The sequence below is a fragment of the Acanthochromis polyacanthus genome, chromosome 18 (genome assembly GCF_021347895.1).
Source record: "Acanthochromis polyacanthus isolate Apoly-LR-REF ecotype Palm Island chromosome 18, KAUST_Apoly_ChrSc, whole genome shotgun sequence".
In the NCBI taxonomy this organism is placed as follows: domain Eukaryota; kingdom Metazoa; phylum Chordata; class Actinopteri; family Pomacentridae; genus Acanthochromis; species Acanthochromis polyacanthus.
Window position 1 is genome coordinate 32,315,790 of NC_067130.1, and position 26,735 is coordinate 32,342,524.

The 26,735-nt window shown below is 38.0% G+C and overlaps 1 protein-coding gene across 2 annotated transcripts; it reads left to right on the forward strand.

Moving 5' to 3' along the window:
- The first annotated feature begins 4,916 nt into the window (after positions 1–4,916).
- Positions 4,917–26,099, forward strand: st8sia3 (ST8 alpha-N-acetyl-neuraminide alpha-2,8-sialyltransferase 3). 2 transcript variants are annotated; one of them, XM_022217799.2, is made up of 5 exons: positions 4,917–5,634; positions 11,620–11,649; positions 14,205–14,324; positions 17,152–17,709; positions 21,673–26,099. In XM_022217799.2, exons 1-5 carry the CDS (start codon positions 5,381–5,383, stop codon positions 21,953–21,955), a joined length of 1,245 nt encoding a protein of 414 aa, XP_022073491.1. In that variant the 5' UTR covers positions 4,917–5,380; the 3' UTR covers positions 21,956–26,099. The 2 variants fall into 2 exon arrangements, with proteins under 2 accessions (XP_022073491.1, XP_022073493.1); XM_022217801.2 differs by lacking the exon at positions 11,620–11,649.
- The last annotated feature ends 636 nt before the right edge of the window (positions 26,100–26,735 follow it).

Sequence of the window (26,735 nt, forward strand, 5' to 3'; positions counted from 1 at the left end):
ACTTACTACTATATAACAGCGACGGACAGATCGGTGTCCATCCAGCAAAGCAGCATCTGGTGACTCTTTAAGGCTCAGCAGGACAAAGAAGCATCATTACAGAATCAGCTGCTTGGTGAGGAAAAAACCCTTGCAGCCTATTTTATCTGACGGAAGCTGATACGACAATATCTTCCTCCTGGATCTCCCTTCATCTCCTCACAGTGTCGTTTTACTTCTCGTCTATCGGTTACACTTACATCTCCCACTCTCCCTGTTCCTCCCTCATCTGGTTTCCTTAGATTCACTGATTCTCAAACACTCTCCTTCTGTTCTATTGTTCTTCATTATTAACTCTTTCTTTATGGATTGTTCACTTTAGTTATTGTAGGTTTCTGTATCTAATGAATGACTGATTTAAGGACATGAAATTAAGTCAAAGGAAAAGTAAAGCATCTCAGTGAAATGAAGAGAAGTGAAGTGGAATAACATGAAAAGATAAAATCATTCGCTTTCCCTCAGCAGAAATCTGGTGGTGGTACACTGTTAAAAATTGAACCGTTTGTAACAATTTTTTTGGAATATTCTTTATCTTATAAATTTTCCTTGTTTTTGTTAAATTAGGGATAATAAATAGTAGAATCTCAGAAAATAAGTATTAGTTGACATAACTGTAAAAAAAAAACTTTAGAAATCACAATTTTTAAAAAAAATAAATATTTGACTGAAAAACACACCATTTTACTCTATTTAAATCCACAAAAATATAATTATTATACAAATATATACCATATTTAAAATAAAAATGCTGTTTATTAATTCAATTCTGTACCAAATTCTGCTGATATAGTGCCAATTTACAATATATTAAGAATTTAAAAATTCTGTGTTTATATTTTTGTGTTTTTTTTACATTTTTTTTTTTTTACAGATTTTTCCTTTTTTGTTAAAAATTACTAATAATATATAGTAAAATCACAGGAAAAAAGTAAAAATAAAAGGCCAAAAGAGTTCATAATATCTACATCATAAATCTGCCTTTTTACAAATCGTAATTTATTCTTTTACAATGTCTGAAAATATAATATCAGCACCAAAACAGCCCCAGAGCATGATACTGCCACCACCATGCAGCAACAGGAAAACACATTGAGAATTGAAAAATACTTTTAAAAATAATTATTTTTACCATTTTTTCCTGGTATATGAAAATACAGATGATATAAATCACAGGACAAAAATCATGTGTTTCCATGTGGTTGGCTGCAAAAACAAATGGGCACCAAAACAGCCCCAGAGCATGATACTGCCACCACCATGCTTGGCAGTTGGTTCGTCCACAACCATATGCAACAGATTTCCAGAACTTACAACATTATATTTTTGCCCTACGATACATTTTTTCAGTTCAGTGTCTCTTGTTTCCCCTGTGTCTATTTCTGGATCAGTTCACTGCAGTAGAGAATCTGCAGCTCTGACTGGGAGGAATAATCGTCTGTGTGGTGCTGAGAGAAGCATTTGACTCAAAGCTTCAGGATCTTAATCTGTTCGTCTGTTTGACAGCTTTTTACAAAAACCTCCAGACCTCTTTCTATCAGGCCTTCAGACCAGCAGAAAGGTCACTGTTGAAATGCCGTCAGCCGAGTCGGCCCGTCTTCCTCTCTGGCTGACGTCTTTGTAGAGAATCTTACCACCCGTCTGTGGTTTGGTGGAAAGACTTTTTGGTGAAATGCCTTTAAAAAATGACTGAAGGAATGTTTCATTTAAGGAGAATTTGGTGCTTTGGTTTGAAAATTTTTGTTAGACATCCTGACAAAAAATACAAAATAAGACACAAAAATGAAAAAAACTTGAATCCAATAGCAGGAGGTGAAATAGAATCCATTGTTTACAGTCAGTGTAACCCTGTAAGACGAGCGTTTAGTGGAAATATTGAGCTCACGTGATTTAACGATTGGAATTTTGCATTTATATTGCCGAGAAAACCCAGACTGACTGTGCAGACTTTTAAAAAAACTTGTAAAAACACGGTGAAAATCTGGTGCCAGAAAAAAATAGGGCTAGAAAAACATAAAAACTCTGAAAATGATGGTAAGATAATGAGATATTTTAGCAGATTTACATACGGTAACATGAAAACGTGTCATTTTACAGTCCCAACTTGTAAAAGAAAAAAATGCATGTATACATACACTTTAAACAGTTCTGGCTTTTTTATTTTTATTCTTTTACAGCCAACATGCAAATTAATCAAAGTATTGGTGAAAATTAAACAGAAACTGTAATTTTATCGTCAAACATTGTAAAAGAGGAAATTACTTCACAGATTTTTAGACATTATGCAGAGGTTTGGCCTGTTATCATCCGTAATTTATCCAAAAAATAAAAAACATTATTTTTTATAACCATTTTGCAATCCTTAATATGCATTCTATTTTGTTCAAATAACAAATGTTTGTAGATTAAATACTAATACTAATACTTTTTGCAGGTTTAAATAGAGTAAAGCAAACGATAAACTTCTTCTGTGAATTTACTTGTCAGTTGACAAAAACAGGATGGAAATTTGTAAAATAACAGTAAATTGTTCAAAAAAGTCTAATTAAAACTCATTTTAAAGTTCATTTTTTACAGTGCAAGCATATCTGTTAAAAATAATTGAGTATCTTTCTACTTTTCTATAAACAACAGCAACTTTATTTATTTAAAAAAAACTGTAATTAAATTTAAAGACCTTGTCTGTCAGAAAAACCCTATGCATACATAGTCACACCCAAATACCTTATATACTATATCATATATGTAATTTAACAACATCGACCACAGCTGTATTGATATAAAATGATACCATAGATCCTGACAGATAAAACATGGCTGTTATTCTTCATAATATTGGACAACCATTGACTCACTACACAAACCTGTTACAGCAACCAGCAGACAGAAGCTGCTGTTTATTCTGAAGCATTAAAGCCCAGTTAAAGTTTCTAAAATGATGTTTGAAGGACAAAAAGCACCAGGAGAAAGACTGTCCAGTCTGATGAAACTAAAACTGAACTGTTCAAACACCTGCTATTACTAAACTTACAGTGAGGCATGGCGGTGGCATCATCATGCTGAGTATTGTTTCTGAGAGAAAAGGGCGGGAACAGGTCAGAATTAATGGATGGAGCCAAATACAATGAGGTGGTTGAAGAAAAGCTGCTTTAGAGTAAAGAGATGTCAGACTGGGGTGATGATTCAGCTTTCAACACAACAATGCTGAGAAATAAGAAAACAACCAAAAGAACAATGAGCTGGTTTCAGGACAAATTTAAAGCCAACAGAACAACTGTGGATAGATCTGACAATGGCTGTTCACTGATACGATCCCATCAAGTCTAGTGGAGTTTGAGAGAAAAATACCATAAACTGCATTAATACAAATGTTTAAACCTGTAGAGATTTATCTAGAAAGACTTAAAACTTTAACTTCCCCCAAAAAGGGCTTCAACAAAATGCAGAATTCAAGGATTTTGAGTTGTTTTTTTTTTTTAACTTTGTTAAACTTGCAAAATGTTCTAGAAATCTGGTTTTACTTGATCTTATTCGGGTTATTGACTGTATACTGCTGCGAAACATGTCAGTTTTATGCATTTGAATTTAAATCTACACTATAAAATGTGCAAGAAGTGAAAGTAAAAGACTCTGCAGTGACTCTACAGTTCATATTGTCCACACTAAAATTCTGAATTTAATGTACTTTTATATTTTTTAAACACTTAGCCAATGAAGAAGACACACTGGAATCACATATATCAGTACATAGTTTGTTGTTTTAATAGGAATACATACACTATAAAAAGATGTATCTGAACTCTAGCTTAAGTTAAGCACTGTTTTGAATAAGTGTAACCCATGTTTTTTGTGGATTTCATCAACTGGAGATGACATTTTGTTCTTTTAAACTGGCTATATAAAAATTGTGTTTACTTCTTAAGCATTGTGTGTCTGTTGTCCATGTTTTTTAAAAAAAATGCTCTAACTCAATCAGTTTTCCTAAACAAGAAAGCAAAAGAACTGTGTGTTTGACAAAACCCTGTTTTAAATTCATCATTTGGGTAAAAATGTCTATTTTAGTTGGAAAATTGGAAACTTTAACTTGACTTTTCTTAAAATTAAGTTGTACAACTGTGAATATGAGAAGAACCAAATGATTTAAGCAACATAAACCAGTGGCATTAATATGACCTGGTAACTTAATTTGGATAAACCTAATTCAATTTTGTGCTAATAGTTAAAGACACTTATTAAAGTTAGAGCAACAATCCTGGTATTTCATTGTACCATGAATGAACATTTCTGTGCCATAAACCAACACTGGAATAAAATGTTTTTTCTTAAATACATATACTACCTTTCAAAAGTTTGGAGTCACTTAGAAATGTCCTTATATTGGAAAGAAAATCCTTTTTTTCAATGAAGATCGTATTAACTGAATGATAAATCCAGTGTAGACATTGTTAATGTGGTAGATGACTATTCTAGCTGGAAACGTCTGGTTTTTAATGGAATATCTCCATAGGGGTACAGAGGAACATTTCCAGCAACCATCACTCCTGTGTTCTAATGCTACATTGTGTTAGCTAATGGTGCTGAAAGGCTCATTGATGATTAGAAAACCTTTGTGCAGTTATGTTAGCACATGGATAAAAGTGGTAATTTTTATGGAAAACATATGTGTCTGGATGACCCCAAACTTCAGTGTACACAGATCTGGACGACTTTAGTTGGTAAACTGGACCCACACGTCTTCATTCACCAGAGATGTTTTTTGTGGAATTCTGACACTTTATTTCCTTTAAAATGAGCTGAAAACCGGCTGAATTACGTTCTTGCTCCTGCAGGTATTTCCCTCTCTCTCCATCAGGTCGCAGAGCTCCGCCTCGGATGCTGCTGCTGTTTATCTGATTACCGGGTTTCCTTAAAGCGACACCGGGTTTAATTAGGGACTGAGGAAGAGGAGGAGGATGCTGATGAAGAGCCGGAGCAGCATCCATCTTCCCCCTGCACGGAGCCCTGCATTCCCGCTTCCTTCCGCAGGGTTTAGGGGGTTAATGTGACCCAGGAAAACCTCCAGGACATCCCTCCTCCCTCCTCCCCATCCACGGATCCACGGTGCGTCACGCCGCTTCCTGCGTCTTTTCCTCCTCCGCCGCCTCTCCGCCTCGCGTTAAGGGGATGAAATCTGCAGGAAAGTCTCCCCGGCAGCCTCTCGTCCTCCACGGCCTCCTCTAGAAGCGGCTCTGGAGCCTCTTCGCTCCCATGAATCCCTCCGTCAGGTAGCCAGATTGCTCCCCCTCATGGACCCGTCTCTGCGTCGCCTCCCCGCCGCCTCTCCGCCCTCCTCCTCCCGCCGCTGATGCGCTGCGCCTGGGTGCTCGCCTTCTCCTCGTCCTGGCCGGTCGGTGAGCCTCTGGTCCGTGGGGGCGGCTGCCCGCAGCGGGGCAGGATGGTGCGGATCGCCAGCGCCCTGGGGCTCGTCATGTTCAGCGTGGCTCTGCTCATCCTGTCGCTCATCAGCTACGTGTCCATCAAGAAGGACTTCCTGTTCAGCACCCCCAGATACGGACCCAACGGGGGGCCCAGGATGTACATGTTCCACGCGGGGTTCCGGTGAGTCCAGGCCCGGCTGCGGACCTGCGGCAGCTCGGGTTGAGGGGGTGGGGGTTCATTTCTACCTCTGTCAGGTATATTTATCTCTAGATGTGGTGTTCAGCATCTTATATCTCCATCAGTAGTGTTACCATGGCAACCTTCTGTCAGTTTGCGGCTGTTTATTGAAGGAAAGAGATCAGAAATCAGCTGATCAGATGGATGAAGGCCTCAAAGCTGCAGGAGGCCTCAGATGGGCTGCAGTGTTTTCAACCTCCAGCACCTGGTCAGTCACTGCAGGAACAGATTTACTGGTTCTCCAGACCCGATTCTAAACATGTTCATCATTTCAGCATGTATAGACCAAACAAGTAGAAATATCCTGGTCTGGACTGAAGGTTTCTCACCTCCAATTAAAAGACATTTACATAATGCAGCAGAGACATTATACTTTAAATCTTTGTGCAACAATTTGACCAGACAGACCACTACTAAACTGTGTAAACTAACAGTTCACATGGCTACTAGTGTTGACGTTAAGGTTTAAGATTTTTGGTTTTATGGTGCACTTTTTTGGTAGATTGCATGATGATCAGTCTGACACACCGGATGCAGATTGCAGGTGTAAACATGCCATTCTATCATCTACTATTTTTGATATCGATTTTCCTTTAGGTGACAACAGCAACAGCCTCAAATTAGCACTCTACAAACTTTCAATTTCAAGTTTATCCAAGGATTTAAGTCATCCAGTACTGTAGTTCTGATCGTTTTTGTTGGTAAATTAAACACTTCAATGTGCAAATGTTCCACCAAACCAAATCCCCAACACAACTTCGCACAGACATTGTTGCTGCATCTTTTGCTTGACTTCAAATACACCTGTTATTGTTTTAAAGGACTACAAACAACAATTTCTCTTGCTTTTATAGTAGAATGTTAACTAGGTACAGTCAGACCATTCTACATTAGACAACCTGTGCTACATCAACTTTAGCATAACGCTGCTATTTGGCAGCAGTTTGAGTAAGAGGCTCACCTGATTTAAAAAGCAAAGCCAGCCCAATAAAAACAGTTTAACCTCCTTTATAACATATTAAAACCCTGCAGCTATAATCCAACATCTTGTGTAGAAATGTGAGTAGCAGTTTTACGCCCTTGATTTTGGGAATATCATGATAAACTAACACACATGTTGGAATCTGTCAATGTAATTTTACATGTATAAATGTAAATAACAGCAGCTTCAACATTCAGCGTCAAAAGAAATGATAAAAAATCTGATGTTACACTTATTTAAATTCTAATTAATAGAACAGCCAACATGTAATATTTTAAAATAACCTGCAAAACAGGTTGAGATTTGAAGAAATACATTTATTACAATCTAGTTTACTTTCTGGATTTGTAGTGTTTGGTTACATCAAGGTGTAGCTATCGTAGCGTAGCTTAACAGCTAGCCTGGCTTTGTTCAAAGTTAAAATATGCACCAACACCACTGAATGTCACTACATAAGGTGTTTTATCTACTATATTTAATTCACTCAGAAACAGAAATTGTGTTATTTGAGGGGAGTTAAGTGCTTGAACTATCTCATGGTGAGTAAACTGACTTCCTGGAGTCGGTGCTAGTAAGCTAGCAGTGACAACAAAAGCTCCTAAAGCTCACTTTGCAGCAAGAGATAGTTGCATTTTGTCCCTTTAAAACCACAATTTGACATTTCTACATCCTTGGCTGTCCACAGATTAAACAAATGACATAAAGAAGTGATGCTAGGTGCACTAATGAACTTAAGACAGTCTTCATGCTAGGCTAAGCTAAACTAGGCTAAGCTCTAGCTCCATGCTTAACACACAGAATTGTTATTTTACACTCTAAATGTTAAAAATTGTCCACCATATAAGAACAAATTGTTGTGCTTTTTGCAGCTACTACTGTTACCGTCTTGTAACTAGTAGTACCAGAACTCTTAGGCATCGGTTTTGCTATGTGGACGGTCATATTTCTGCTTAAATCAAACACAAATAAACACAAGCTGCTCCTGTAGGTTTTTCGAAAGTTTTTTTTGTAACTTTGCAACACTTACAGGATGTAACAGCTGGTTAGAAATTAGACTGGAGCACCAAGTAAGTGTCATTATTCCTGAGGTGCGTCGAGAACAGTGGGTAGATATAGCACTGGATATCTGGAGAATTTAGAGCTTACAACTGGAAAGTATGAATAAATAGAAGCTCAACCAAAGTCCTGCAGCTACTATGTTAATTATACCTCCTTCAGTGATGAATTATAAAGGATTAGAGGATGAAGAACCTCAGTTTACAGACTCTTCTCATAATAGACACTTGCTTTAAGCACCATTTGCTTCCCTTGCAAGCATTAACTGGCCTTAACCATTATGGCTGCTGCGACTGATACGCTATTCCTCACTTTGTTTACATCTAATTTGACTGCTGCTATTAGGTAGGAAGTGAAGTTAATTCATTTAGCACCAAATAAAATCAATACAAACCCATAAAAACAGCAAAAAGCAAGAAAACTAAGACCAAAGTGACAGAACATCCAAAGAGAGAAAGATAAATAGTCATATTAAAAAAAGTAAGAACATTACTATCCACAAAAATATTGGAAGTCTATTAGATTTACAGTCTTTCTTATAAAAACACCATGATTACTGGAATTTCAATTGAAGTTTCTCAGCATAATTCACATTTTCTACCAGAGTAAACATACAGTAAAATCAGACCAACTGCCTTCCATCCTACATGTCAGTGTTGGTTAACACGCACCGGCTGTTTTTTTTAATGAGGAGACAGCTTTGCCCTAATAAACTGATCTAAATGTGGTTCATGTCGGTGTGTTTTGCAGCCAGTGTGAGTTTATATGAGCCTGAAGGAAAACAGAAAACAGGGCATCTGTCACTTAATCCCACAGCTGTGAACTAGATCAGATCATCTCCTCCGACTCTCCTTTAGTCACTTCAGTGCTAAGTGTGTTTATTCTCACAGAAAACAGTCTTTGTTGAAGATTTGACTCAAAATTGCCAACAGAAATGCAGATTTTTACAGTTTCAATCGAGTCTGTAGATGCTTCCACCCACTCACAGTCATAACAACTCTGGTAACGTGTGAAGCAAAGACATCAAAGGGGTTTTTATTTAGTAATATTACATAACGCACTGAGATTACACCTGAAATCGCAGCTGTTCTGCAGCTCGGTTCCAGGTTTTATGTTAATTTAAAGCCAAGTTTTAGTCTTCAATGTACTTACAGTATAAAAGTGGCAAAATTTAAGTAATTCTGGTGATGTTCAGGCTTGTTTCTAATGTGAGCAGAAAATACTGATTCGAAAAACATGAAGAATGTCTTTATATACGTGTATAAAGATAGAAAAATCCTCCATAATGTCACCGGAAGGTTCCCCGAGTAACTGTTTTGAAGCTCAGTGTGTTTTTGTTTTTTTTAGAATCAGGAGAACCTCGAGGAACTCTGAGATAATTAGGGAACTCCATTTACTTGGGGTGTTCCTGAAGGAACCTTTAACAGCTCAAACTCACTTCTTGTACAGTCATCATGAGGAATAGAATTAGCTATAAAAACTAAAACCATTTTTCATACCAGGCTGTAAATATGTTTATTTCTGCTGTAAAATGGATGTTTTTACATGGGGGTCTATGGGGGATGACTCGATTTTAGAGGGAGCCTCAAGTGGACATTCGAGGAACTGCAGTTTTTGGCGCTTAGCTACATTCACACCTACAGCTAATTTAGAATCACCAATTAACCTAAAACATGTGTCTTTGATACAGGAATAACATGGAGAACATGCAACCCACTGCATCATAATTTACCCACAAATACTGGACCAGATGTTTCACACTCATTAAGAAAGATTAAGCTTTTTTTCATGTGAAACATCTGTGCAGAGCTGCAAAAAAACTGAACCAAACAGCAAAGTATAGAAGCAGGTGGAATTCACAGTCGTGTCTCGGAAATAGTGCAAAAAATGCACAGAGGAAGTGGAAATTAATAAATAAAATATATGAAGTATGATTTTTTTTTAAAATAATGGTCCTTTCTCTTTGCAAAATCATATCTGCAGCAACATTCCCCAAGTCAGAATTTACATAATTTCTTATTAGGGCAGAAATTAACAAAGTATTAAAGGGAATACAAGAAAGCGATGGCCAAAATTGCTGCAAATGATGTCATTTATCTTCAAAAACATCTGGATTCAATGCTAAATGACCAGGTTTTAGTGCATCACAGCCCCTTCAGAGAACTTTATTCTGTAAATCTGTTAGTTCGGTTCTGGAGCGCGATGCTAAAACGGCCTGATGAGGGTTCTGGAGGCCGGCGGTCCGTCCTTGGCTGCTGTGATTTACAACTCCAGCGCCACATTCATTTTGCTGCCGCCTGTAATCATTTTCCTGGCTGCTGGCTGTCAGCGCAGGCCAAGGTTACGCTCCGGGTGAGTTAGATGTGGAGCAGAGCGGCATTTTGAACAGAAAGCGGCGTACGAGTCGACAAATCTGTAGAAGTTTTCCTGCCGTGTCGTTGTAGAGCCGGAGGTTTGTTTGTCGGGAGGGAAATTTGCGGTTCAGTTGTGTTTGTGGTGCAGGAAATGGACAGAGACGTTGTTGGTCTATTGAATGATCTGTTTGGCCTTCAACACATCATCATATATGAAAAACTACTGGAGAATGTTGGATTATTCCACCTGAAATCATCAGATTTACAGAAAAGATTCTGCTTTGAAAATATTATTGCATACAATATGGATATTTATAAAGGTGCTTGTGTAATTTCAGCTTCATATATCAAATAGATTGAGATTGAAACATTTTCAAATTTGCCCGTCAACCCACTTTCAGCAGATTTTTTTCTCACATTGAATTCTGAGTCTGAACAAGAACATCTGAGGAACTATTAAAGATAAAAACCTGTCATTGATTCAAAATCTGTCATATCGGACAAGTCAATCAAATATCCTCTATTTGTGGTTATTTTATGTTCACAGGAGCTGAAATTTAGTTTGTTGCTTCTGACTATTTAGGATTATTTCCTCTGAGTCTGTATGGAAGTTCTGTTGAACTCGAATTAAGACCGTAACCATGAATACCAGCCATTGTTGTTATTTTCTTGCTTAAATTTGAAGAACCATTTTTAAACTTCAGAACTTTGTTCTACATGGATCAATCTATCTACAAATAGTTTAGTTTTTGTGGTGCGACCTGTCAGACCTGCTCAGTTATTAAAGTTCAACTGAAATAAATTTCTAATTTTTTGACAAAGTATTTCATTTCTAAAGTATTCTCCATGTTTAGTTTTGTATTATCGTGACCTGCAGCTACATGCGGTTCAGAAAATGTCACTAGTTGACTCCTGCCTTAGCTCAAAGATGGAACTTTTCAGATAATTTTCCATATTTGAACCACTTGATATTACAGGTGGCTAAAGTCCAACGTTTTGTTGACCCGTCCATCCACCCTGACCTCCTCCCGACACATTTCTGGCTTTAATTTCAGCTCCCCAGTAGTCAGAGATTATTTGACCTATTTGTCCAATATTACAGATTCTGAATCAATGACATGAGAAGAAACAGAGAAAATTTCAGGTTTTTAACTTTAATAGTTCCTCATAGTGTTGTTCAAACAGAATCAAATTTCAATGTGAGAAAGTTGATACGAATGAAAATGCATCTACTGTTTATCATCGGGTCATTAGACTGAATCTGTCTTTTGTTGTGTTTAGCTGTCAAAAACTGTTGAAGTTTGTCATTGATTGTTGCCAAAACTTTCATTTAACAGCAGCAGAGCGTCATAATATCAGTTTAATGTGTTTTATTGTGAGAATGAACAGTAAGTACATGAAATGTTCTTTATTCTCTGCATGTCGGCTGTTTATTGAGTCTTTTTATTCCTGTCATTTCAATGTCATTTTTAAGTCAGTTAAATGATGATGATCAGAATGAGTGAGTTGTTCTTGTTTGTGTTTCACCTCCTGCAGCGAGAGGCCTCCTCGCAAACCAGACCTGAGGTGAATACAGAGCGCTGACGTTTCTATTACAAATGCAACAATTCAGTCTGTTTATTTATGTGATTATATATGCCTATATGTCTACTGTATGACTGCAGCTTGTTATACCTGCCTAATTAATGACATTAGCAGCAGCTTCTGCTTCAGTTCTGTTTGGCCGAACTGAAACCTGCAGCCATCAAACTGTTTGTTCACTATAAAGACGCAAAGTTTATTCTACAACCCTGAATTAACTGAAGCCTTTCAGTGTTGTGGTGTTGAATCTGAAACAGCATGAAGTACAAGAAATTCTAATATATTTCTAAACTGCTTCCAGACAAATCAAATTCTATTAAATAACAAGGCAGTAACAGGAAATTTTGAGCTACTTTAAGCACCAGTTTGCTCCATTTCTTGACCTGAATTATCAACAAATTAAAGCAAATATACCTATATACACTCAAAAACTCATCGTTTCATGCTGGATCTGATTCAGTGCTGCATTTCTATGACTGAGCCAATGATGGTGGATCCTGCAACAACAAAACAACCCAGCTGGACGTCTGACTGCCATCAGATGTGGGTCAAACAGTAATTTTACCAGTTTTAGACTGACTGGACTCCACTGAGGTCAGTTTGCTGTGCAGGACGGTACAATTCTAATCTGCTTGGGCTGTCCTGATGCAGTAAACTGCACCAACCTGGTTCTTCATGGAGGATAAAACTCTGAAAATACTGTTAGACCAGCTGCGTTTGCCAGAAACTTTGACATTTTGATGTTCACTCCAAGATTAAACTGGAAGTTTGGTGAGTACCTACTTTTTTACAAACTGAGAAGGCAGTGGTTGAAAACTAGCTCCAAGGCTAACTTCTGCTACAAACACAACGTTTAATCTTGATATTTCTACTCAGCAACCAAGATAACAACAATCAAAATCTGAATGATTGTTTTTGATGGAAATAGACTAACATTTTTGTAGTCTTAAGTTGGACTAAACACATCACAGTTGTTTACTTTCTTGCACCAACTGGAACTTGTGTTTGGACCATCTGACCTGTATAGACCGTCTTTCTATCAGCACTAGAAGAGCTCAAATACAATCAACATGTCAAGTTTTCAATGTAAGAGTCTAGCATATATAAAAATCTCCACAGTATATTAACACCTGCTTCATGTCCTGCTAACTAAATATTGATCGTCATTAGAGGGAAATGGAAGTCGAGGCTTCTGCACTGCAAAAACAAGTTCATCTTAACAAGTTTGTTGACCTCATTCTTCAAAATTTAGTCCAATTTAATGGTTTTATTTAATTTTTAATAAGTATCCCACAGATGAAGGAGAGACAAGAAACTGAATTTGATATTTTACTACACATAAAGTCATTATAAGTAACTTGCTAAGATGGACAGAATTGCTGCAACAGTTTGGCCTTTTTTGCTAATTTTTTTCCACAGAATCCGGAAGAGATTTTTCCTCTCAGACTGAACAATGTTAACACGCAGGAGAGACACTGAAAGTCTGCGTTTACACTCAGATAATGGTGTAAATGGAACTGCAGCTGGTTTATTAAAAACGCTGGATGATATTTGCGATATGGCTGTTTAAACTGTTGCACGTTTCAAGAAGTTTCTTAAAGAAGCATTCTAGCTTTGTGGGGAAAAGACAGAATACAAAGAAGTGTTTATTTTCTGCAGAGTCCTACTAAGTTCTGGTATATTACAACTTCTTATTAGGTGTTAATGTTGGAAATTTTGGTCCATTTAAGAACCCGAGCAGACGACGGGACAGAGTTTAAACAACCCAACAAGTTATTTAATAGAGAAAATGAAGGTTAAAGTTAACTTATTACCCAAACTTTGCATTGCAAACACTTTCAATAATAATTTAGAGATGGTTTCATGGCTTACCTTTGATTTTCACCATTACTATAGTCATATGTGCGTAATTTAAGATTTTAGGCGTTCACGCTTCCGATTTGATCTGAGATGTTTCCTCTCCAGCTACTAGAAATTCAGTAGAAACATCTAAAAGCCAAAGAAAAAAAAACCTACAAATACAAAGATGTGTACGATTTGGTCTCAGATTTGGCGTTAAATGTTCCCGGGCAACCCAAATTTTCTTTATGCAACAGCATTTATCTAAAACAAATCAACTTTTTGATAATTTGGGAAAACTGTTGGCAAGTTTACAAGTTGCTAAATGTTCTTGCAACTTCTATAAATCTAGTAGGTCTAGTATGTGTGATTATGAGATCTATTGGCAAAAGTGGAATCTAATATTCACTGCAGTGTAGAATCACATGATATTAAGGGTTGTTGTTACCTTAGAATGAACCTTATGCCACCATATTGTGCTGCCATGTTTGTACAGTAGCCCAGAGTGGACAAATCAAACCTTTTAGCATTTTTGCAACTATTAAGGTGCTTAGATGCCACTGAATCCCACATTGGTCCTTTAAAAGAGCTAAAATGCTTCTCAGAACATGTTGAAGTGCAACTGGATGAACCCAACAGGTCCTGATTTTAAAAACACCGTTTCAGCCTCCATGCTACCCCCTATTCTACTTCCTCTGTAGTTCCCAGCTGGCCATGAAGTATCTGGATCCGGCCTTCACCCCTCTGACCAACGCCCTGAGCGAAGACCTGCAGAACTCGTCTAAATGGACCTACAACAGCACTGCGTTCAGACAGCAGAAGTACGTTTTTACACTTATTCTACCTCCACTGCGATTTCTGAAGCTCATGGAAGCTTTTTAGCAATCAAACATAGCTTCATTCATATGGAACCTGTAGAGTTTAGAGAAAAAAGTCTTTCCAGTTTCATCAAAGCAAGTCTGAAGGCAACACTCAAGTGAGTTGAGACAAGTCAAGTCTTGATTCAAGTCAAATGGAGTCCAAAGTCTTTCAGATCGAGTCACTGCCAAGAGTTTCAGGTTCTTGAGGAGAAACCCAGTCAAGTCAGGGTTCAGGTCCAGTTTTAAGTCTTGCCCAAGCATGTCCCGAAGCAGTTGAGACAAATACAAATCTTCAGTCACATTAAAGCTTGTGTCAAGTCAGATTTGTCCAGACATTTCTTAAATCAAATGTCAAATTCTGGAGGATGTCTCCAAGTCAATCTCAAGGTAGTTTTAAAGTCCAAGTCAAGTGTCATCAGAATGAATACGTCCAAATCAGATCTTAAGACTTGTTTAAGTCTGCCTTAAGTTTACCTCAAATCTGAATCTTATTCTTGCCAAAGAGGGTCTTAAGTCAAGTCTCAAGTCAATCCAGACAAGTCCAAGTCAATTTCAAGACAGGTGAGACAAATTTAAGTTTTGTTATATCTAGTTTCAAGACGTGCCAGTCGGTCAGACCTGTCCAAACAAGTCTCAAAATGAGCATCAAATTGTTGGAGACCTGTATAAGTCAGTACTGGGATGGCTTTAAAGACTAAGCCAAGTTTTATCAAGTCTAAATCAAATTTCCAGTCTTGTCCAAGCAAATCTCAAGCCCTTGAAGACAGGTCCAAATCAGATTGAAGCAGCGGAGACAAATTCAAGACTTAAATCATTCCAAAACTTGTGTAAAGATGTGTCAATCAATTGGCCTCGAAGAAACAAGTCCTGAATCAATTAAGAACCCGTTCAAGTCAGTCTCAAGGTGGTTTTAAAGTCTTGATGGCATTAGATCAAGTCTAAGTCAAATCTGAAGTCTGGTTTAAGTCTGTCTGAAGTCGAGCCTCAAATCTGAATTTGAATGTTGCCAAAGAGCATCTTAAGTCAAGTCTTGAGTCAGTCCAGACTAGTCCAACTTAAGTCTCAGGTAGTTAAGAACCAGTAGTTTAGAATCAGGGCATTTATAAGTATTTGGAAGTAAGACCATGTCAGTTAAAAGTCTTTTTCACTACTCTTAATATTTTTGCTTTTTGTTTCATCAAAATTTCATGTTATTGCTATTAAACCTTGAGTTAAGTCTAATAAAGAAAGTCAGAACTCCAAGTGTACTTCTATTTGGTCTAACAGTGTCCACTAACAGTAGCAGCAGTGTTTCTAAATGAAATAGAATATTCTGCTTCGAGAGATCACATTAAAAAAAACACACACACATTTATCGAATGAAATGCGGATTTTAATATCACGAAATGCGGTTCAGTCAGAGTTAAAGGGGTCGATAGGGGAAGCAACACAACAGCAATGATACGAGACTTCATCAATCTTCTGCTACAACGTCCACAAACACTAATCTGAACACCAATCAGGTCTGATGCAGACTGAGGATTAACCTCTGCAACCATGTCATTAGAATCAGTGTTGGACTAAAGGGGTTTAAACCGAATGAGGGAATAAACTGGTTTTATCGGGTTCAAGCCTCATTAGATCTTTTCCGTTTTAACCCTTCATCTGTTTTTTCCCCACAGATCCACCATTTCATTACTACATTTCTATTGTTGAATCCATGAAATATAAGACGCTTCGATTCCTTCATAAGTGTGTTTTTTCTGTTATTCGGTAGATAAGTTCATTATTTTTAATAGATTTTAAAGATTTGCACTTTAAAGGCATGTGGAAAAGCCAAAGTGATGTTATAAGCATCTAAATATGAAGAATCCATTCAAAATTCGAAGATGTTTCCAAAAGTAGTGTTCTTCATGTTTAGGGGTGCAGGAGGTAGACATATTTACGCCAAAGTCTTGTAGGGCTTGCGGTATACATTGCAATCCCTGCAGAATTTTTGTTGTTAAATGAACACAAAGATGTGCACAATTTGGTCTCAGATTTGACGTCGAATGTTCCCATGCAACCGCAATTTTACCTGTTGGCTGTAAATTTTGTACTATTGGTAACAGTGGATTAGAATCACCTGATAATAAAGAACATCTTCCAGGACTGTTACTGCAGAGGTCTTGGTGTTTTTGCGTCCAACCGATGAAGATTTCTCTGTGTTGAAGCATGAAATTTAACAGTAAAGTTGCAGTAATAAATTCAAAAATGTCTTTTGGTGTTTCAAGTGTTCTTATGCTAAGGCAATTTCTGTGTGCAACAACTTTTACCTGCAAATAAAGTCATTTCTTAAGAATTTGGCTAAACTATTAGCATGTTTACAAGCTACTAAATGTTCTTGACACGCCTAAAAATGTAGTTTTAAAGGTCTAGTGTGCAGAGTTTAGGAAGATCTATTGGCAACAGTGGACTTTATTATTCATAGTAGCGTATAATCACCTTGGAATGAACCTTTTATCTACCATGTCCATCATGTTTCTGACTGTTCATATTTATTTTATGATGTTCAAAGCTGCTAAATATTTTGCAGTTTCTAGAAACCCAGTTTTAAAGGTCTAGTATGTTGAATTTAGGCAGATCTATTGGCAAAAGTATATAATCACCTGATACTAAAGAATAAGACTTGTCTGTAGGGTACAGTATGATTCCTACAGAAAGTTCTGGTATTATTGCATCCAACCAATGAAGAATTTTCTATGTTGAGGCATGAAATTAAACAGTAAAGATGCAGTAATAAATACAAAAATGTTTTTTTGTCCTACAGGAAAGAGATCTCCCAGTACATCGACATACCCCACAACTTCACGCTGACACGAGACTCGGTCAGGATCGGACAGCTGATGCACTACGACTACTCCAGCCACAAGTACGTTTTCTCTATCGGCGAGAACTTCCGCTCGCTGCTGCCAGACGTGTCGCCAATCCTCAACAAGCACTACAACGTCTGCGCCGTCATCGGCAACAGCGGCATCCTCACCGGGTCGCGCTGCGGCCCTCAAATCGAGAAGTTCGATTTCGTGTTCCGCTGCAACTTCGCGCCGACCGAGATCTTCAAGAAGGACGTGGGGCGTCGCACCAACATGACCACCTTCAACCCCAGCATCCTGGAGAAATACTACAACAACTTACTGACCGTGCAGGACAGGAACAACTTCTTCCTGAGCCTGAAGAAGCTGGACGGCGCCATCCTGTGGATCCCGGCGTTCTTCTTCCACACGTCAGCCACGGTGACGAGGACGCTGGTTGACTTCTTTGTGGAGCATCGAGGTCAGCTGAAGGTGCAGCTAGCGTGGCCTGGAAACATCATGCAGTACATCAACAAGTAAGACTAACCAGAATACCAAACTTTATCCACATTATTTTGACATAATCTGCCACTAAAAAATAAGATCTAAGACTAGATGTAGGACGATAAGACACTCTAGATGTTTCATGGGGACAATAAATCCCAATCAGTTTGGTTGTTATTATCACAAAAAGACCAATAATCAGTGCAGTTACCAATGGGCCAGTAGGAACCTGCTCCTCAGTAGGCCTTTATCACCTCATTTATTGGCGGTATAGCCTTGATTTTGCACCTACAAAGAAGAAAAAAAAGTCAAAATAGTGGATGGAAGTGGCAAAAAGTTGATGCTTGGCATCAAAACTACTTGGTTGGGTTGAGTAAAGGTTTGAAAAGCATCTTCTATGATTATTATAAAGCCTAATTTTTACATTTTTTACGTACACTTACCACAAGGGGACGCTTACGTTATCGGGATCAGTTTTATACAAGTGAGTAACACTCATTACATTTTACCTTTTGGTCTTCACTGAATTTGTCTTGAAAAAAAACGCATATTTCATATTCATATTTCAGAGATTATTTGATCTACTTGTCTGATTTTACAGATTCTGAATCTGACATTTTCAGGGTTTTTTCTTTAATAGTTTGTGGATTGTTGTTCAAACGGTCTTAAATTTAAAGTGGGGAAATCTGCTCAAAGTAGGGCAACGGGCAGTTTAAGAAAAAAAACCTGAGAAAGTATTTGAAATTTCAAGCTAAAATTTCACAATTATCCTTATAAATATTCATATTTTATGCTATAAACAAACTAGAGATGGTTGAGCAAAAATTGAGGTGGAATAACCCATGTATATTTTGGAGGAAACGCGATTTTGTTTTGGATTTTTCAGCATCTTTTCACCTGGTCAAGACCTTCAGCTCTTTATAGTTACAGGTTTCTTTGTGCAGCATGTGTCCATCTGTTTGTCTTTCTGTGTTTTAAAAGCCCCCCACGTATCTCTGCCCTGCTTGCAATCATTTGTGGAAACTGACTAACACGTTTGTATTGTCCTGAGCTGTTCGTCTATACGTGAAAAGAGATTTAGGTTCCAAACCGGGATTACAGGAAGCAGCTATTTAGTGGAAGGTATGGCACACAGCTGTAACACTGGAGAGGGACTTAGGGCTGCTGCTTTGTGTGGTACAGTAGCCTAATCTTTACCAATCCCATTAAATCTACCTGCTCGGGAAGAATTACCACTTTTTAAGTAGCTCAGTCGGCTTTCAGCGCCTCGAGGACTCTTTGTTGGGGCCGGTTTGGAGAGTTTTCAGAGCAGGACGGAGTGAAGAAAGCATCAGCAGTGGCCAGATTAGAGGTTTTCTTTCATATTTGACCCCCTGAAGTCACTGCTTTCAACAGCTTATTCATAGAATTTTAGTGTATGATGAATTGAAACAGCGAACAGAACAGCTAATTCCGGTTTCTATATTTAAAAAAAAAAGTATGAATATCAAATTAATTCTTTATTAGTTACACATTATTGTGCAAATAAGATGGCAGGTCTGTGCATTTTATGCCTGTGTGCGGATATTGACTAGTTTAAAGGTAATAAAGAGGAAGATCTACTGATATGAATGCTTTTAAGTCTTAAATTGAAACACATGAATCTTTGTCTCAAACACATACAAACAAAAAACGGTCACATCTTTTGGTTCTTTCATAGAGTTATTAAAGGTCTTGTGGAAATAAGACAAAATCTGCAGGGTCAGAAATACACATACAGCAAATCATGGTGGTGCAGTATCATGATCTGGGTTAAAGTTACTGTCAAGCATGGAGGTGGCGGTATTATTATACTCTCAATTTAACTGATTCAAGTCTGAGACAAAAAGACGACAAATTTAGTTGAACTGCACCAATTCTGATGCAGTTCAACTAAATGTATCGTCTTTCTGACTCGGACTTGTTTCTTTAGGTTCTTTATGGGTCTAAGTCAGGACTTTGTGGAGATTAGTCTAGAACCTTCATTCTAGCCTGATGGAACCATTTCTTTACCACGTCTGATGTGTGTTTGGGCTCACTGTCTTGTTGAAACATCCAACCGTACCCCAGATCAACTTTCTACTGATGGTTTTAGGTTTTCCTAAATATATGAAGGTAATCCTCCTTCCTCGTCATTCCATTTATTTTGTGTAAAGCTGCAGTTCACCAGAGCATGATACTGCCACCACCATGCTGGATGGTAGGTTTGGTGTTCTTGGGGTTAAAAAGACCCGCCCAAGACAATCTGAAACCAGTCTTAAAAAGATCTAAAACCAGGACCAAAATCAGTCCAATAAATGTTCAGAACAAGTCTGTTATGGAACCCAGGCACAGACACAGGGCAACTGACAGACAGGCGATTATAGGAAATGGTTTTATTTTACAGAATAACTAACCAATACATAACTGAAGAACTAGACTAGGGAGACAAACTAACCAAACAACTCAAAACTCTACAAACACTAAACACATAAACAAAAGTCTTACAAAACTAAACTGATTAATAAAACTAAGCTAAGGAGGGGTTCTCACAAGACGGGGGAAAACTGAAAACTGAGAGGAAGACAGTTTGGGGAAATCAATGAAATGACAGGAGACTGGAAAGGTACCTAATGCTGGAGACAGGATCAGGACTGGCAGAAATCCAAACAGAGTCCAAGTGGGGAAATCCAGGAGGGGGGGTGGCGTCCATTTAGGAAACAGAGTCGATGTGAGTCTTTATGATCCGGCAAGGTGCAACCGAATGAACAGGGCTTAAATAGTGAGGAGGTGAGTTGGTGAGCTGAAAACGGCAATGTGTGACACCTGCAGTAATCAGCTGAGTGTAGACAGGTGAGCAGGGAGAGAGAGAGAGAGACAGAGGGAACCAAAGAGGACAGACGGGTCAAAACAGAATGAACAGGAGGAAGAAGGAGAGACCAGGAGGGAGAATGAAGGAGAGGAACAGGAGCTGGAGCAGAGATCATGACCGTCAGAATACAGTCCTAAACCATTCCTCATCCAGCACCAGATCCAGAGTAAAATAAATCCTAAACCAATCTTAAATCATATTCAAAACCAGGAGATCCAAGACTGAAACCAAACATGAACCAGTCCCAAAAATGTCCAAAACAGGATTTAGGTTCAGGCATTTGGATTCTGTAAAGCGTCTTGAGAGAATTTGAACTGTAATTGGCGCTATATGAATAAAATTGAATTGAATTGAAAAACCAGTCCAAAATACAGTCTAAAACCAGTCCTGAAGTTCTTCTAGAAAGCTACAGAGCATAATACTTCCACCTCCATGCTTGATGGTAGCTTTGGTGTTCTTGGGGTTAAAGGCCTCACCTTCAGTTTTTCTTCCATCTGACCACAGAACTTTGCTCCAGAAGGTCTTTTCTTTGTCCATGTGGAGCTTTAAGGTTCTGCTTCTAGAGGAAGAACTTCCTTCTTCGTGGATCCTCTCAGCTCATGTTGATGTAAAACCCTGTGGACACTGACAGCTCCTTTTTTATGATTCTTGTTTGACCATTTTGACCATTCTGGGCCTTTCATAGATCTGTTTTAGGTGTTCTGGAAAATCTGACAAAATCCATTGGGCCAAAATTATACATAAAGTAATGATAATATTTGGCTACATGTCCCTAGGCTGTTTTCACCTCAAGTAGGTGCTTTTGGTAGCCATCGACAAGCTTCTGGTTGTAGGTTTTCCTGAAGAATACAGATGTTATCCTCCTTCTATTTTATTCCAAATAACTTTGTGTAAAGCTCCAATTCTGCTAGCCCCAGAGTATGATACTGCCACCACCATGCATTGCTGTATGTATGTTTTTGATCCAGCATATGACCGCCCTAGGTTGGTAGGGTAGTCATCTGCATTGACTGGTTGAGAGGAGGGTAAAGGGGCAACATTTACAAGTTCCACCTCTGTTTAAGAGAAAAAAAATAACCATTTCGGTTCTTCTTAAATTGACATTCTTTTCATTTACACTCCGCAGCTACTGGAAAACCAAGCAGCTGTCGCCGAAGCGCCTGAGCACCGGTATCCTGATGTACACGCTGGCTTCCTCCATGTGCGACCAGATCCACCTGTACGGCTTCTGGCCGTTCGGCTGGGACCCCAACACTGGCAAGGAGCTGCCCTACCACTACTATGACAAGAAGGGCACCAAGTTCACCACCAAATGGCAGGAATCCCACCAGCTGCCCGCCGAGTTCAAGCTCCTGTACAAGATGCACACAGAGGGACTGCTAAAGCTCAGCCTGTCGCATTGTGCTTAGGGCTAAAACTGCAGCAGCGCTTCTTCAAACTGCTCTCCAGCACTTCCACAAGCCTGAATCACAAACAGGACGAGACAAGACTCAAGTGGTTTTGTCAAACTCTTGACTAAAGAGGCTGGAGGAAACTGATTTCTGCAACAGCTCAAGAAACTACAAGTATATTTATTTTCTACTGCTCAACAAAGGTGGACAACTCAGCAGACTGACTGTTTAACCCTATCAGACCATCATTAGGATTAGAAAAGGTAGATCCTTCAGTCTTTTTACTTCAGTTTCATTGCTGTTTCGGCAACACATAGGCCCATCAGAGACGCAGGAATCATGTTCTCGGTCGGTATAGTTTTGGAGAGAGTTGTCATTTTGTGGTTCGTGTTGGTGTTTGGAAAATATGCAACATCTACTACGGTAATCAAACCAGACTTCCAAGGTTGTATTTCAGTTTTGTCCACAACAACGCAGCTCTTTGTGTTCTTTCAAATGTGCTGTTTCCAGTCTGGATGCCTTGAAAAGTGAACAAATGGGAAAATGTTTCATGATGTTTTCACCTTTCAGACGGGAGAGCTCGGCTAAGAAAAATTTCTAACTACATACCGAGATGTCATCGCTATCCATCTCTTCAGCTGCTAAATCCTCCACTTTCTTCACCAGCTAGTTTATGCTTCTGTCTGCCCTTTGAAAAGCAATGTACAAGTGGTTCATCAAAGCTTAAACAGCCACCTACTGCTGTGGAGAATGAAATTTGTAACAGTAGTGGAACAAAACAAATAAAACATAGGTAGAGTTGATGATTGTCCCCATAAACAACCCCATTTTCCAACCCAACAGCTCCACACTGTCCAGTTGGGTTATACCACCTCAAACCATCAGGTTCCTTCTGCTCGGTCGTCTTGGATTTCCTCAAATCTTGGTGGATCCACTCAGACTTGAGCTTGCAGTGAGGGTGAAAGTGAAACTAGCCATAGATCAGTTACAGGTTGACAATCTGACTCTGTTAGCTGTCTCTTTTCATATCCAGAGCAGCATATCGTCCACCTGATGAATGTAAGTCGGATCTACGGTTTCCTTTCAGCTGCTAAATGTTCCACTTTTTTCACCAGCTAGTTGATGCTTTTATCTGCCGTCTGAAAGACAACAAACAAGTGTCTGCCCCTGGAAATAAGGTTTGTAGGAGCGGTGCAAAAAAAAAAAGTAAAAATGTCCGTAGAGTTGAAGAGTTGGACGATAATCCCCTGTGGGTTTATCACTATAAATAACAATCTTTTTCCATTAGATAGAGGTATTTTATCAGTTTTAATGTGACTGCAATGTGAAAACAACATATGAACATATGAAAAGAAAGAAACTAAGGCTGAAAATAGTCTTTAGTCCAACTTTTCTGGCCTCGAACATCAGTAGAATCTGATTTGTGGAATGTTTGGAGAGACCCAGTTCTAGTTTTTAGATATTTTAACTCTACTGCTCCTTCAAGCTCACAAATCTGAGGATATTTGACACCTTTAGCTGCTTCTTTCTGCCCTTCGACTAATTTGGTGCTTCACCACAGTAACAACCAGCGTAAAAATAGTGTGTTGGAGCTAAAAACTGAGCCTAGTTTTGTTTCCACAAGATCTCTTTAACAGAAATGTCAAAGAATGGTGGATGAAGATCAAATCAATCAGAAAGTCAGCAGAGACACCATGGATGGAAGTTTTAGGATGTAGTTTAGGATATGTGAAGGCTGTGCTTGAAGTTTTTGAATTACATAACGTATAAACTCTTCATTTTTGCTGCCCTACTTTATGAAGATTGCTGGTTGTCTAAAGACTAAGCTTCAGCCAGAATGCTGCCATTTCTGCCGTTTATGTTGTAATTTATTCCACTTTTGTGTGTTTTAACTGAAGAACTGCGAGGAAGATATAAGCTAACATTAGCTTTGACGACACAAATCAGTAAATTTTTTATTTTTTTTCATTTGGATGTTTTCATCAATGCAAGAACTTTTCTCTGCTGTTTCACATATCTTTGTGTTAGGTGTTGAGTAAAAAAATTTTCAGGTTAATTATAAGAATTGAAATTTAGTGTTTTAAAATTGATAAAAAATTACCCCAAACTAATAAGTGCAGATTGTTGCTGCTGGATTATAAATATATAATGATGATGTGTGGACTGACTGGATCGAATTTAACCCTCTGAACCCCAAAAATGTTATAAAAAATCACCAAAATTACACCATTTATCAGAGTCAGAAACTGAAAAATCACCAAATATTCATCAGATTTTCAGCTTTTTTAAGATCCTTGATCTCATCATGTGTCACCTTTGGTTCTATAATGAAAATTAACCAAATCCATACATCAAAATGTAGAATTGTAATTATTCTCGTTTAATTTCTCATTTAGAAAATCACCAAAAATAAAAACTTTGCATTAAGCAGATTCTGTAAAAATCTAAATATTCTGTGAATTTTAGTGCAACCATGAGGCCTTTAATGACTCAGCTGTGACTTACAGTGATATGACAAAAATCATGTAGGATGAGCTGCAGGCTGTGTTTACACAAAGCAGACAGGAGATAGTTATTTAAACTAATTAAACATGTGAAATTTACAATTTGAACATTTTTGCCAGTATTGATAACACATATCGGTCAAATATTCCAGATTTTCTCAATTTTGACAGAAAAACCAATCAAATAATTCTAATTTTTTCTGTTTTTAACGATCTATGGCATTAAACGTGTTGTTCAGTGATCTTCCTGGAACACTTTCAGCACTAATTCAGCCTCGTATCATAATACTGCCGCCTCCGTGCTTCACTGTGGCGGTCCTGGTCAGATTTAGTGAGGAAAAATGTGACAGGAACAAAAACAAAAACAGTTTGGGGGTTCAGAGGGTTGAAACGAGACAGACTCAACGGTGTTTGCTTAATTGTTGGTTAAATCGATGAAAAACATTAGATTATCAATACTTATTAGAAAATTTGAATTCTAACATGTTCCTTGGTTTTTTTAGATATTGTAGTAGCAAAAAAGATCTCAACCTCAAGTTCTAATTCCCGTTTTATTGCCCTGTTCATGGGAAAGATTATATTGAAATACGAAAACAGTCGTTAATCCCAGTTGTTAGACATAATATGCATTTTTTTTGGTATTATATCCTCTAGTCACTGTTAAGAATGTATTGAAAGATTTTGGGTAAACTCCAGATTTTCTCTTAATTTATTAGAAAAATCCACCTTGTCGGTTTGGTGGAAGAGTTTTGGCCCTCTTGGCATTCCATAGGTTGTATGCATCCGTACACTCAGGTCTTTGTGAATGAGTACAATCGTACTTGTATTGTCTTCTGTGTGTGTTTTACCGTGGTTTCTGTGTATTTTAACGGTTTATCGCTGCTTCCGTGTACATTCATGTGTTGCAGAAACATGTAGTCATTCACTCTTTGTAGTTAATTAACGTGTTTCTTATGGTTTTAGTCGATAAATGTGAAAATCTCGAATGTCGAACGCGGTTTTACACGAGAGGAATTCACACACGTTGTTTTCACACATATCGGATGTATTTAAAGTTCTTATTTCTGCAAATTTTCTTTCACTTTTGCTGCAGTGAGACAACAGAAATGAGGGAAAATGGGACTATTTTTGTACAATCTGTTCAGTTTTAGCTGCATTTCTGCCTCTTCTCTGTTTGTTTTTTTTGTCTCCACCAGTTTGATTCCAAAATTACGTATTTCAAGACTTGAAATTTTCAGGAATTTGACAGAAAGATTGTCAACATGGAGGCTAAACTCACTATTTGTTCAGAATAATAATGTTATTTTCTGACTACAGCAAACCGATTACATGGACGGAGATGGAATTGTGTGTTTTCTTTTGTTTTTCTCTTTTTTATCGTCTTTTATTCTTGTAATATGAACTAACAGTGAGTGTCAGCAGGGATCATATTTCCAGAATGTATTTTCTTTTTGGCATTTTGAATGAAACCATGGCTGGCTCCATTCATATCTCCAGAGAGTTAAATATATATACGAGAACCACGTTTAGAAATCATACGCAACACGCTGTAGATTAACAAATATGTTTTCTTCATCATCCAGTACTTGAAAGACAATATATCTACTCTGTACTTATTTAATTATTTAGTCATTAAATGAATGAAATGCTTAATTTGACAGACTGAATGGTGTCTTGGCTTTGTCTTTTGTATTAACTGATTGAAATTAAAGCAGGCTGATGTTGGTCCAACTCTGAACAAGACTCTACAGGAGGATCGGATGTTAGATCCAGGATTTAGCACAAATTCAGAAGCTACATTAGTGTGATATGCATCCATACAAACAGCGTAAACATGGGTAAACATCTGTAAAATATCAGTTAAATGTCACATAATTGAAAATTCATTAAAATAGTAGTATCGTTTCCAAGTTTGACATCATATAAACAATCAAGAATGTATAATTCTGAAAGACTATCATTAAAATTCAGGCCCCAAACTAGAAACAAGAACTTTCTCAGTTTTTCACCTATAGGTTGTGTCTATCTATGTCTACATCATGGCTCCACATGGGAAAGAATTCAAAAGAAGAACTGAAGAATCCGACTGTGAGGCTTCATAAAGATGGAAAAGGATCCAGGAAGATCAACTAAAAGTCAATGAATGCAGCTGCAGCAGTAACCAGGAGGTATAGAAGGAGTCTTAGTACCACTAATCAGGGCTGCAGTGATCGTCCTTCTAAAATGATGCATGGACGATGCTCTACTTTGACAAAAAAGCTGCTGGTCAGATGAAGATAACTTGAGTTGAGCTC